Source organism: Camelina sativa, chromosome 20, assembly GCF_000633955.1.
Source record: "Camelina sativa cultivar DH55 chromosome 20, Cs, whole genome shotgun sequence".
Taxonomy (NCBI): domain Eukaryota; kingdom Viridiplantae; phylum Streptophyta; class Magnoliopsida; order Brassicales; family Brassicaceae; genus Camelina; species Camelina sativa.
In genome coordinates, this window is record NC_025704.1 from 18,129,854 (window position 1) to 18,143,487 (window position 13,634).

General features: G+C 31.7%; 2 protein-coding genes across 3 annotated transcripts in view; one reads left to right on the forward strand and one right to left on the reverse strand.

Annotated features, from left to right (window-relative positions):
- The window catches only part of LOC104771140 (flap endonuclease 1-like), a 3,926-nt gene extending 3,723 nt beyond the window's left edge, over positions 1-203 (reverse strand). The window contains exon 1 of one of the 2 annotated variants that reach the window (XM_010495614.2): positions 74-201. In XM_010495614.2, coding sequence (XP_010493916.1) covers positions 74-89 — 16 coding nt within the window. In that variant the 5' untranslated portion in view covers positions 90-201. Of the gene's footprint in view, positions 1-73 lie in introns of both variants that reach the window. The other variant, XM_019241636.1, reaches the window with a different exon arrangement.
- On the forward strand, positions 5,948-8,855 carry LOC104771142 (pectin acetylesterase 10). The gene is made up of 12 exons (XM_010495617.2): positions 5,948-6,417; positions 6,671-6,753; positions 6,865-6,994; positions 7,068-7,141; positions 7,247-7,333; positions 7,432-7,556; positions 7,663-7,723; positions 7,816-7,869; positions 7,967-8,044; positions 8,135-8,240; positions 8,320-8,465; positions 8,562-8,855. The coding sequence occupies exons 1-12, from the start codon at positions 6,219-6,221 to the stop codon at positions 8,667-8,669; spliced, it is 1,251 nt and encodes a 416-aa protein (XP_010493919.1). The 5' UTR covers positions 5,948-6,218; the 3' UTR covers positions 8,670-8,855.

Consider the following 13,634-nt stretch of genomic DNA (forward strand, 5'->3'; position numbering starts at 1 on the left):
AACACAAACATTAGATCGAATTCAGGAATCGTAATCTAAAATTGAAACAAGAAGTAATCGTTCCGCTTGCACCAGACCTTGATACCCATGGCGATTTACAGATAAAACAGAGCGAATCAGCGAGGCGAAGGCTTTGTTCTTTTCTCTCTCAGGGAAGGGAACTATGCCACTTTGGGTCTCTCTGACTGACTAACGCCGGTGATGTTGTTTTCCCGCCTCCTCAACACGTGTGGGCGCGCTAGAGCCTGGTCAACTTAATGAGGCCTTTAAACCTAATAAGCCCATCAGCTCGTTATGGCCCATGGCCTATTATTCTTCCATTCTTTTCTTTTCTTCTTTTTTTCCGACACATAATAAAAACAACTTCTCCCTAAACCATTTAGGGATGGACAAAATTTTCATTATATATATATATATATATATATATATATATATTTATATATATATATATATATATACAATTCCAAAGAGAAAGTGTAGTTATTACTTGATAAGAAACCATAGCTTTTTTTTTTGTTAAAGGGTTTATAAGAAACCATAGCTAGTAAACGAAACTGTACAATTGGGGTGTCAAATTAACAAAATACAATTATACAAATAAGGATCGTTTCATTATTCGTGCATGGGAATCGTATGGGGCACTTCTAGTAGTATGATTAAACTAAACAAAAAAACGAGTTCGCCCTAATATTCTCTCCCAGACACTATTACCGAGGCGCCGCGACCACTATCTCTTCCCGACGCCGGTAGAGCTCCGGCTCACCGGCGTCGGGTGCTCTCATTCCCGTTGCTTCTCTGCTGCTTCCTGTTCTCCCTATTCTCCTTTTGTGACTCTTTTTTCCCCTTTTATTTTCTTTTTATGTCTCTTTTGAACTCTCCGACCAACATCCCAGATCCAGACGATGAAGACCTGACTCTGCTCTTATATCGAAGGATGTGGTGTCCGGCGAAACCCATCCTCAACTACCCTCGCCCAGGCCTACCGTCAAAGGTTTCAAAGTCCCTAGATCTCCCAATTTCTCGATCCGGTGTGTGCTCCGCCTCTGAAGATCTTCCCTCAGCTACACCATCTGATCCTTCGTTTGAGTGGCTGCTTGACGAAGTATCTCCCAGAACTGCGTTTTGCCCCCGATTTTGGACTCCCACCTCACAGACGTGTCACCTCGAGAGCTTTGCAGACCCAATGGTTTTGCCAATTCCCCAATGGACCAGGTTCTCTCTATCAAACTCCCTGTTATCCTATAGGCCGCTCTTAGCTTGCTTGGTAATACTCGATGTTCGAAGACTGCATCAGAGAAACCAGTTAGCTAGTGTGTCTTGGAAGTACATTGAGTATGTTAGAACTTTGGCGACTGCTCAACCCACGACATTGTTTGTTGGCCCCCAAATCTGGAATTACAATGTTCGCTTTAATTCCCAACATCCACACCCTTTCCTGAAGCGCAGGCTATTTGGTTTTGTTCCCGTGTTCTGTCGAATGCATACCTTGTGTGGCTTTCTTGATCACCATTTTCATGGCAGAAAGGATCCACCTGGTTTGCTACGACACTACACTTACTCTATGCACCTGCTTTTAGCTTCTTCTCCGATAAACTCTACTGATTCCATTGCCTTGCAACAATCATCTCCTTCGAAGCTCAGGTCTGACTTCTCTTCACCAATGTTGATCCGACTACAGACCTTGTGTGGATGGCTTGATCACCATTTCCATGGCAGAGAGGCTCCACCTGTTATGTTACGGTTCTGCATTTATACTCTGCGATTCCTGGTTTTAGCTTCAACTCTGAAATCCCATGCTCCTAAGTTCCTGAAGTTTCATGGCATACTAGTCCTAAACTCAATTTGTCGAGGCTGTGGTTATGGTCTGAGAAGCTTCTCTACTAACAATCACCCCACGATGATTCTAGCTGCTTATTTCAGGTTCATCTTTAGTGAGCAAACATGTACCCGCACCTCCATCACCTCCCGGGTCTTTGACCCCCAAATCCATACCTTGGTTCTACGTCTGCTGGTGCGCCTCACTTCAGCTAGTTCCTTGGATCTGATTCTTCTATCAACGGCATTGTGTCTTTTGACCGTGACCTACTTGTCATCTCTCGAGATCCTCGATGATGTCCAATCCTACAACCATGATCCCACATGCCTACAATTGCTTCTTAGCCTTTGTGTCATAGCTCTCATGGAACCTTGCTTGATGTTCTCTTTATGTTTGTATTTGCTTATGGCTTTGGGGAAAGCTTCTTCTTGTAATCTTTCAATCTCTTTAAACTATGGGATTCTTTATCCCTCTCTCTGTATGTTTTCTATTTGAATGAATAGAATCATATTTTGATCAAAAAAAGGGAATCGTATGGGGCAAAGAGTAAAAACCAAAGAACGTAACGGTGGTGAATGGGTGATACGTCGTGGGTTTTTTTTTTCATGTAACGTCTTACATTATTGATATCTACAACAAATATAATCTATATACTTATTTAAGCAACCCTTTAAACAAATAACCCTACTCCATGTAAAATATTACACAAAATGCCACTGTATTTTAATACAAAATATAATAACAGAATCTTAATATTAATTTGTTGTAACCTGAAAATGATTATCCAAAAAATAGTAATTATTAATTTATTAGATTACAAGAAATTATTAATAAAATATTATTTCAAAATTGTTTAATAAAATAATAATAAAATTATTTCGAAATTATGTAATAAAATAATTAAAAAGATTCTATTTATTGTTTCAGAAATCTTAGGAAACAATAACAAACTATTTAGAAAATTATAAAACTTAAATTTATTTATAAAACTAAGATTAAATATTTACATATCTAAATCATTTAATAATAACAAATATATATTAAAATTAGGATACAACATTGTTTATATTTTTAAAATATATCTATATACTTATTTAAGCTATGTTGTTAAAAATTTAACCAGTTCTGATGTGACATATTACGAAAATGCTATTATATTTTAATTATTCTAATAATTAACAAAAGAAAAGTTTAGATTTGTTTACAAAATAATAAAACTTTATTTATTGTTTCATAAATCTTAGGAAATAATAACAAACTATTTAATTGGCTAAAAATTAATTGTTTATACACAATATTCACTATATAAACAATACTAAGTGTATAATATTGATAATATACATAACCTAATTGTAATTTTCACCTATAAAATTAATATACAACATGTTATACCAATAACTTCAATTTGTAAATTTGATATACTAAGATCTCTAAACACGATCACATCAATTTGTAATACCATATCACGGGTCAATACATGTTTTGTTGGATTTTTTTGGCTTTACCGAATGTGTAATTAACGACTACGGGTCGAAATCAGAGTATGACCTTAAGTAAATTAAATATATGATTTTATAAAATGTATAGAATTAATAAATTTTCTACTATTATTTTGTAACAAACAAATCCAAATTTACGTAAATATTTCCTCACGCTGGTAACATTATTCTACAAAATATTAACGTGTATTTATAGTCGGGTAATAGAACAGGTAATGAGACGGGTAACGAGACGCTCAAAAATTAAATTAATATTCAATACTCGATCATTATTCATGGATAATATAATTATTATACCCTTCACTCGACCCTAAAGCTGCGGGTACCTTTTTTCGGGATGGATACAAACCGAAAAACGGGTCCAATATAGGTATTGGTAGTAGTTTCCATGCCTACGTATTAGTAGTTTAATATGAATCAAAATTCACCATATAGTACTATGTTATATAACATGTACATGAATGATACAACATAAATATAATATTAACAAATAACAAAATAAAAAAAATTCTCCGCGCTACCAGCGCGAGTTATTATCTAATCATTGTGTATAAGAAGACGCAAGACGGTGGTGGTACGTGACCATTTTAAATACGATTACTCTATGAAAACTCACACCGACAGGATTTTATGGAGAACCGTACAATATTAATTACGTCCCACGGAAACATACAAAGGGACTTAACGGTTCTAGTCCTTTCATAACCCCTTCATGTTTTCTCAAGTTCACAATTAATTCCCCGAACTTTTATTTTTATGTAACATCCTAATTAATGTTCAACAAATTAAGCTGCAACACCGTATTCTCTTTACACCACAAAATTTGTACTATGACTACTTTACTAGTAAACAAATATTGCAAGGCTTTTATAGTAGTTTTATAGAAAAGAGGATTTTATATATCAAGAACTTATGATTTTGGACAGCAATATCATGCAAATTTTTTTAAATGGAAATGTCATGTTTCAACTCTGCAATTATAGATGATGACAAAATATGTATTCAATTGAAGAAGGCAAAAACTAGTATTGAAAAATAATTAAAAGTTAACAAATCCCGTGACTGAGGCTCATACACAAATAAAATCGAAACAAAAGGACCTTTTTAGAAAACTAAAAAAGAACACAGTTGAGTTGAGTGGATGATAGCACCGTACCGTCTGGGTTTATTTGTATTGTAGGAGCGTAACATGTGCATCGGATTTACAAATTGCACCACCACTTCTATACCAGCCATTACTTTCAAACACACAATCAAAATAGTATTAGACATTTTTGTTTGGTTAGTCAAATAGTTTTTGGACTTAATTATTATAGCCTATAACTGTTTTGGAGGAGGTGGTGATAAAAATATGGATGTTAATCCATTTTTCTGTTGATATAAGTTTCATATTTGAGCATCTTTAGAATTTATTTTGTTCACTCTTTGACAAAAATAGTGCTTGTGTGTATATTAATTTTGACATCCTTGGTTACTTCAGACTCAATCAAAAACAATGATGGTATGAGTTTAATTAATCTTAAAAGAATGTTTTAAATCCAAATGGATGAGTCGGCAATTACATGATTACCACTTCCGTAATTATCGCTCATGATTTTATTGTGCTTCTTCAACATCATTAGATAGATTGGTTGGTGTGGGAAGTGCGGGGAATTTTAAAGAAAAAAAAAACATAGAGAGATATCATAATTAAATAAAATTATGGGTTAATTAAATAAATACCACAATTCTAAAAGTTATTTAAGAGAATAGCACAACAATTTTTTTTAATAGGAGAATACCATGGGACCCACGTTTTTTGGAAGTAAAAAGACAAAATCACCCTTTTCTTATTTTATTGTAATGTAGAAATGAAAGATTACGTGAAATTTTTTAAAATAGCATGTAATATTTATATTTTACATCTCATTTATGAACCCAAACTGACATATAATTTCGTTCTAATTGTAAAATCTAAACCCTAACCATCTCATTTGTGAACCCAAACCGATATATAATTTCGTTCTAATTGTAAAATTTAAACTCTAACCATCTTATTTGTGAACCCAAACCGACATATAATTTCGTTCTAATTGTAAAATCTAAACCTTAACAATCTCATTTGTGAACCCAAACCGACATATAATTTCGTTTTAATTGTAAACTTTAAACCCTAACTATTTCATTTGTGAACCCAAACTGATATATAATTTCGTTCAAAAAACAAAAATAACATGATATTTAAACAAATAACATGTAATATATGTAATGGGTATAAAAATAATTGTATATGAAGAGAGAATAGATTGTGGGTCCCATGGTAGTTTGTTAAATACTTTTCATTTTTATGGTATGTAGTGCATATACTCCTAAAATTATTAGTTGAATAAATAATACTTTCCAATGCGTAATTTAGAAAATACCATGAAAAAACATCTAAATAATGAAAAAGATAGATATCATAAATTCGTATTGGTTACCTCTTTTGTAAGTTGATGTGTGTGGGTTTCAAGTATGAACCAAACGTCTAGACTGTCTAGTAAACTAAAAGATGGTCTCTTCCCCCTTTTTGTCTTAAAAAATAAAATAAATTAACTATAATTATTAAAATAAAAATAAATAGTTTAAGTATAGTTTAATTAAGATTAATAGTATTAAGAAGATCGAGGTAATGAGATTCCAAACGTGAATCCAGCCATGAAACCTCTTTTTTAAAACAGTCTTTTCTTCACTGCACTTCTCTGCTCTGTCTCCTTCTTCTTCTTTCTTATCCTTCTTATTATTAAAAGCTGAACACAAAGATCGATTCTTTCACTAACACATTACGAGTTTCTGCATTTGTTTTATATCCTTCTTTCTGATTTTTCTACTTTTAACCATTCTTTCTTCACTCACAGCTCTAAGAAAGAGTTCAAGAGAGAGCAATGTGGAAGCTATTCTTGTTAGGTTTTGTAGTTGCAGGACTGGTTCTTGGGAATGAGGCAAATGGGTATTTTGAGTTCAATGTCACTGAGTTAGATCGCATTGAGGAATTAGAGTTTGGTTTCTCCAAATTTACTTCCAATTTTAATCCTTTAATGGTTGGTCTCACACTTATCAGAGGAGCTGGTTCCAAAGGAGCTGGTACTTTCTCTCTCTATCTCTCTGTTTTTTTACCACAAACAAATGGGTTTTTTGTTTGTTTGTTTATCATATATTAGTATCACTCATGTGTCTTGGATAGTTCATTTTATAGTAAGCCACTTTTTGATTTTTGAATGTGAGGTACATTATGTAATGTACTAATGTGGCTATATAGCATCAATGATTCAATGGAAAAATTTGTAAAAACAGAACAGTGTTTTTGAATATAAGATCTGTGTGGTCTTAATTACAGTTTGTTTGGATGGTACATTGCCTGGATATCACTTACATCGTGGACATGGATTTGGAGCCAATAGCTGGCTCATTCAATTAGAGGTTAGCCATAGAAGATATGTTTTTTTGTGTTTTTTTGGTTCTATATATATATATATTTTAAGTCTTGTTTTGTTACTAAAAATTGGAATTGGAATTTGGAAATGCTGAAAGGGAGGAGGATGGTGTGACAATATTAGGAACTGTGTATACCGAAAGAAGTCTCGTCGTGGTTCTTCTAACTATATGGAGAAACAGATACAGTTTACAGGAATACTTAGCAACAAAGCTCAAGAAAATCCAGGTCTTTTGTCTTTTAGACTTTTATTAGTAAAAAGTTTTGAAGAAACCATAGCTCATTTCGTCTATATTTGCAGACTTTTTCAACTGGAATAGAGTAAAGCTTCGTTACTGCGATGGTGGTTCCTTCAGCGGAGATAGTCAGAACAAGGTTCTCATTGATACCGATGAATCTTGTTTCTCTAGAGACCATACATTTCAGTTTCTTGATTTTTATGCTTCTACTGAGGTTTGAGTTGTTTTGTTCTTTTTTTAGGCTGCACGGCTTCAGTTTCGAGGAGAGAAGATATGGAGAGCTGCAATGGAAGATTTAAAGTCCAAGGGAATGCGTAATGCCAAACAGGTGTTTTCACTTTTGTCCTTTCTCTTGCTTATATCTTTTCTTTACATTGATGAAACAGTTTTTTTTTTTTCTAAATTTGTTTACTACTACTGTTTCAGGCACTTCTATCTGGATGCTCTGCAGGTGGTCTAGCAGTGATCTTACGTTGTGACGAATTCAGAAATTTGTTTTCAAGATATACCAAAGTCAAATGCTTAAGTGATGCTGGCTTGTTCTTGGACACGTAAGTTACTTCATATGAATTTTCTTTACTTCTGTTTCTTCTTAAAAAAATCAACTTAGTATATATGTTGACAGTTGACTGAATCGCTCCTTTTCTGTGGTCATAGGCCTGATGTTTCCGGTGGTCACACGATAAGAAACCTATACAATGGTGTTGTGCAGTTGCAGGTGTGTTGTTATTTAAAAATCATCTTCATATTATAAACTTTATAATTCAAAAGATTATACATTAACACTTTGTTTCTATGGTAATGAATCAGGGAGTGAAGAACAATTTGCCACATTTATGCACTAACCATCTCAATCCAACCTCTGTAATAAGCTCTTCTTCCTTTAGTCTAAATCGATTCTCTTTTGTACACAACCGCAAAAGCTGATCCGTAAACTCTTTTATCATTTGCTTCGAGACAGTGTTTCTTCCCTCAAAACTTGATCAGTCAGATGAAAACTCCTCTTTTTATTGTCAATGCAGCTTATGATATTTGGCAGGTAATTAAGTTTTCTTCTGCTAACTCCATGCATTTTTTTTAATGCTAATCAAGATTATTAAAAGTAACCATTTTTGGTTTGCTTTAACAGATTCAAAGCAGTATAGCTCCACCAAGTGCAGATCCTAGTGGTTATTGGCATGAATGCAGATTGAACCATGGCAGATGTACTCCAGCGCAAATACGGTTCTTGCAAGGTCGAAAGAATCTGAATATTCCAAATTTTCTTAATATCCAACCCACTCTTATCTTATAATGCTGTCATTTTAATAACAGGGTTTAGAAATCAGATGTTGAGAGCTGTAACCGGATTCTCGAAAATGAAAAAGAACGGTTTGTTTATCAATTCTTGCTTTTCTCATTGCCAAACCGAAAGGCAAGACACTTGGTTCGCCGATAATTCTCCTGTTATCCACAAAAAGGTATGCACATATTCATCTTTACTTGCCTTTAAACAACAATTAGCGTTTTGAAATAATCAATTCTCTAACGTTTTTTTTTTTGAAACTACGATATAGGCGGTGGCGATAGCGGTTGGAGATTGGTATTTTGATAGAGCTGAAGTGAAGCTGATAGACTGTCCGTACCCATGTGATAGGAGCTGCCACAATCTGGTTTTCAGATGAATGATCTTCTCATTCTTTCTTTTTTCCTTTATATACAAAGTAGAAAAAAAAAAAAGAAAAAAAAAGCTCCACTTCTTTCATGTATCAGTTATCTTGTTGTATTGTATTTTTTTCATACGTACCAATTCTTCATTGGAAAAAAAGTTTTCCTAAAGGGATTGAAATATGAAGTAAGGCTTTTCAATAGTTTCTTTGCAACTAGTTTCATACTTACAAAGTTACAATAATACATGTCAATCTGACCAGTCCGACACGGTTTTAAAAGCTAGTCTGACTATTTTGGGGTCAATATAAAAGTGAATATGGAAGGAAAAAAAAACACATTGGAGATTTTGTGACCATATTGACATCGGCAGATCGGCTTGAACGTTCAAAGGCAAGTTTGTGGTACCAAAGTTTTACTAATCAAAAGGTTTTACTTCTTGTTTCTTAGACAATACAGTATTATAAAGTTTTTGACCATCAGTTTTAATTTCACTTACATTTTGTTTAAAGTAAGTACTAACGCAACTATTATGTCCAGCTCACGTCGGTGGGCAAGGCTTGGAAAGCCCAAGACCCCATAAGCATTATTTGATTTTATAGATATGGTTTTTGTTTCAAGGGTATCCACAAAATTATACCCTAGGGCTTTTGTAAATATTGGACCAACATAATATATTTTAAAATGTTGATAACCAGGCAAAGGATACATATTGTTCGATTGTTTTATATTGTTATCATCTTTATGATTGATATTTTAAATGAACAAAATAAAATTTCTGTTAAACTAAGTATTATGGAAGCCCTCTTCGCGAAGTGGTTGACAGAGTCACAGAGAGTTCACTGATGTTTCTACATCAAGAAGTATGGATGTAAAATTTATAGATGATCTCTAATAATACACAACTATCACCATTTTCCGTGATTCTACATATAATTGAAGGTGTCCAGCATGGAGCAGGAGTTATCTATCAAGAGTATGAAACCGAAAGTATTTGTAGTGAATTTAATAGGATCAGAAGACATTATCTATAGTAAAATATTATGTAACATGTCTCATAATTTGTAATCAATTATAAATCTAGACTATTAAAAAAATTAAACATTTTTCGTAAATTATAAACACACAAGATATTTTTTTGTTTGGCGATATAATTACATTTATATTTTGTATATGATGCTTAAGAAAAAGCACAGACTTTCTAAGAACATGTCCAATAGTAGTTACTCTTAGAGTTACTCTCAAATAAAAATTAAAAAAATAATAATAAAGTAAATCAAAAAGTGGAAAACATTTTTTTAGTGAGCATGGGAAGAATCGTTCATCTAAAATATAACAATTTATAATTAATCAATTTTCTTTTTACTAATTTATTATTTAAATATATAATAATAATTAAAATATATTATTTTGTAATGGTCTAAGAAATCTTTTAACAAGTTCCAATTTGTCGATAAATTTGCTTGTTTTACTGTAAGTATAACCAAAACATTTTCAAGAAAATTATACGTTATCAAGTTTTATTAAAAGAACATTTAACGACTGCTGGGTCATTGTTTTCCAAAAGAAACTATTAATTAAAAACTTTTAAGAAATATTAATAAAAACTCATGTCTTGAAATTTGAATATTAAGTCCCCATGACTGGTTGATAATGCAACTTTATAATATTGTCTTCACACCGCCATCATCGTTGTCTTTATCACTAAGCTCATTTTTCTTGTTTACGTTATCGCTATCTCTATATTAAACGACAACGATTCTATTGAAAAATCTCATAAAATGAACTCCATTTATACTTATTTTATATGTACATGCTTTTTAAATCTATAGACAAGTTGAGAAATATTAAAACAACAATGATCGAATAAATACAATGGAGCTATATTGATATATTCTGTGATTGTGATATAGAAATGAATGTTATGATTAATGTAGGGCCTCAATTATTTTGGCTCACATGCAAATTATGAGGTGTAAGGATAAAAAATACCTTTTTTATATAAGTCTTCAAAATATAAATGATCAACTCATAAACGTTTGCTTTTGAAATTTCTAGAGAATCCTTTGTAATATCGGTTTGTCTCTATTCATAATATATGTACAAGTATATAAAATACTATAAGTTGACAAAAGAACAGATATATTATAGAAGACAGTAATTGTTTAATTTACACAATTGTGTACATAAATAAATTTGAATAGAATCCTTTTTTTTTAATTTATCAATTCTAATACTTCTATTGTAAAAGCATATATGATGTTGATCATAAATTAAGTTATCTGTTAGATGTGATTATCCATTTTTCATGATAGTAACTGCGATATTTTCTCTGCTCTTATTTTTTTTTTAAATTATATATCTCCCTTGAAATATATATAGGATTCGTTCGTAGGAGAATGAATGTTAAAATGTTGATCACATGTTCACATATGTTGATTTGGTCACTTTAAAACATTGAGATGGTTCTATACAGGGGATTACATTGTTTTTTCACCATCCATTCTAATCATTTTCAAACTTTAATTGATTTGGAAAAAGAGCATCAATGAATTGATTATAATTAAAAGATAGCATCATAAATTTAAAGAATAGCTAGAGTCGGACCGAAAATATAGGTATTCCCTTATCATAAAGAGATCAAGAGATGCCATATAAGTTGTCTGTCCATCTAATGATAGCCGACACAATAAGTTACTTTCTCATCTCGTAATTGTTTTGTTTTGTTTTGTAAAATGTTAAAATATTCGGAAAAACTAACGTTTTTAAATATGACATTGACAGTGTCACTTGACATAGTGATTTACATAGTACTAACGAATGATGAAGAAAATAGAACAAAAAAATTCGAAGAAGATTTATACAAAGAACCAAAATCACTAATTCAATGTATCTATCAGTTTTTGTAACTGATCACGTAATATGGTTTTGGCTAACGAAAAAAAAAAAACTACATAGTTCACATCATTTTCATCAGTCTTGGTAACTCACGCATATCCCAATACGTTCATGATCATGAGTCTGAGTCATGACCACAATCGGATCTTATATAGGCTAAATCTCGTACCACCAACGCATACACATTGCACTTTTAAACCAGACTATTAAGATCCATTCCTAAATGAGATCATAGATGTCTGTCCTAGTTAAAAATAAATTCTTAAATTCCAAACATTTTGAGTTATTTATTTATAAAACAAAGAAAATTTTGCTTGCTCTTCTTATCTCTTGCATGGCTTTTCCAAGTTATATCAACACTATAGATGTCCGCAACAAGGGCCCTTTCTTCTGCAAGCATAGAACTTTATTTTTGGTCCACCTCAAAGGAAAATAAAACAACTCAAAAGCTGCCCTCGTGTGAATTATATTGGGATATTGTCAGAAGACTACACCACCTTCGAATTTTGTAGTTCACCATCTTACAAGATCAAGGGTCCCTTCTTCTACACGCATGACTTATTTCTTGTTTTGGCAACCGATGTTCATAAATCGTAATGCAAGATTAATCTTTTGAAATGTAGTAGTTACTTATGTTAATTAATGTAATTTTGTAATTACTACACGCATGACTTGTTTCTTTTGTTTTAGCAACCATTGAACACTAGCTATAATCACTAAGTGATCTTTTTTACAACTCTTTAATCAATTTTATACAGTTTAACGTGACGTAAAATATCTCTCGTATCAACATGCATCAACAAAAGTGAAATAATAAAAACTTAACAAGAATTTAACTACTTACTCTGTAAGAAAGCAATAATCAAGTCTACTATTTCATTACTAGTGGTCGGAGATAGTGTTCTTTCTTTGTTTTAGATTTGCTCTCTCTTACTTTCAATGTTCTATAATATTGTCACACACTTAAATATTTGCTTACATGATGATCAAGATAAATATATATACCTTCACATTAAAAGAAATTCAGTTTTTTTTTTTTTTGCATGTATATTAATCAGACTCCTTTATATACTGTAAGCAGGTTGATCATACTTGTAACATATCATTAATATCTGATAAACTTAGGAATGAAAACTACATTAAAAAAAAAAAAAAAAACAACTTTAAGCTCAGTTATAACTATTTTTTCGTCACAAAATTCAGTCTTCTTTCGTGCACAAAAATTCGAATTCACAAATCTATATATGTTGGTCTTTTAACATGCTCACTCCTTGTTTTGAATATTACCATTTCCATTTTTCACCTGTCATTTTCAAAACTGTGGGAGATCGATGTCTGAGAAGTAAAAACAATGAGTATAAAAAGAGACAGCGATGGACTTCGATTCTAACATGAATGGTCCCTTTTGTATATTCATCTATTTGTGCACTCAAAAGAAAAGAGGAATTCATCTATTTAGTTGATAGATGATATCCCAAAACAAGTACGTATGAGCAATATTTTAAAACTTATTTCTTATATAATGTACTCTATTTATTTATAAAGTACTTTGTTTATAATTTGGATATTATTTTATAAAGTAGTAAATCGAGATTAATTATAAAGAAACTTTAACTTATTTTATATGTTTTGCCAATAACTAAATAAATGAGTTGGAAAAAACTGCATCTAAAAAGATATACAATTAAAATATGACTTAAAAACATATATGATACATAAACTCAAAATTTGCAACATTTTCAACCATGATTTGGTGTCGGTAGCTCAACCGGTTGAGTTTAGAGAATTTTGTGGAAAAAAATACTATAATATTTGTTAACTTTAATTTTGGAAGTCAGACAACTCTTAGATTTATTGGTGTATTTCTGTTAGAATACATACTCTAATTAGAGAATAATTTGTTTTTATCACTGAAAAAAAATTTGTTTTTATCAATTTCTAAATTTTGTACGATTCATATTTTTTTTCTATAGTAACACGATCGGTAAACTATACTTGTGATAAAAGAAAAAAATAAAACAAATAGAATCAATGAATATTATAACATATGAGACCCACTACATATGTTTTAATACAAAAAAATA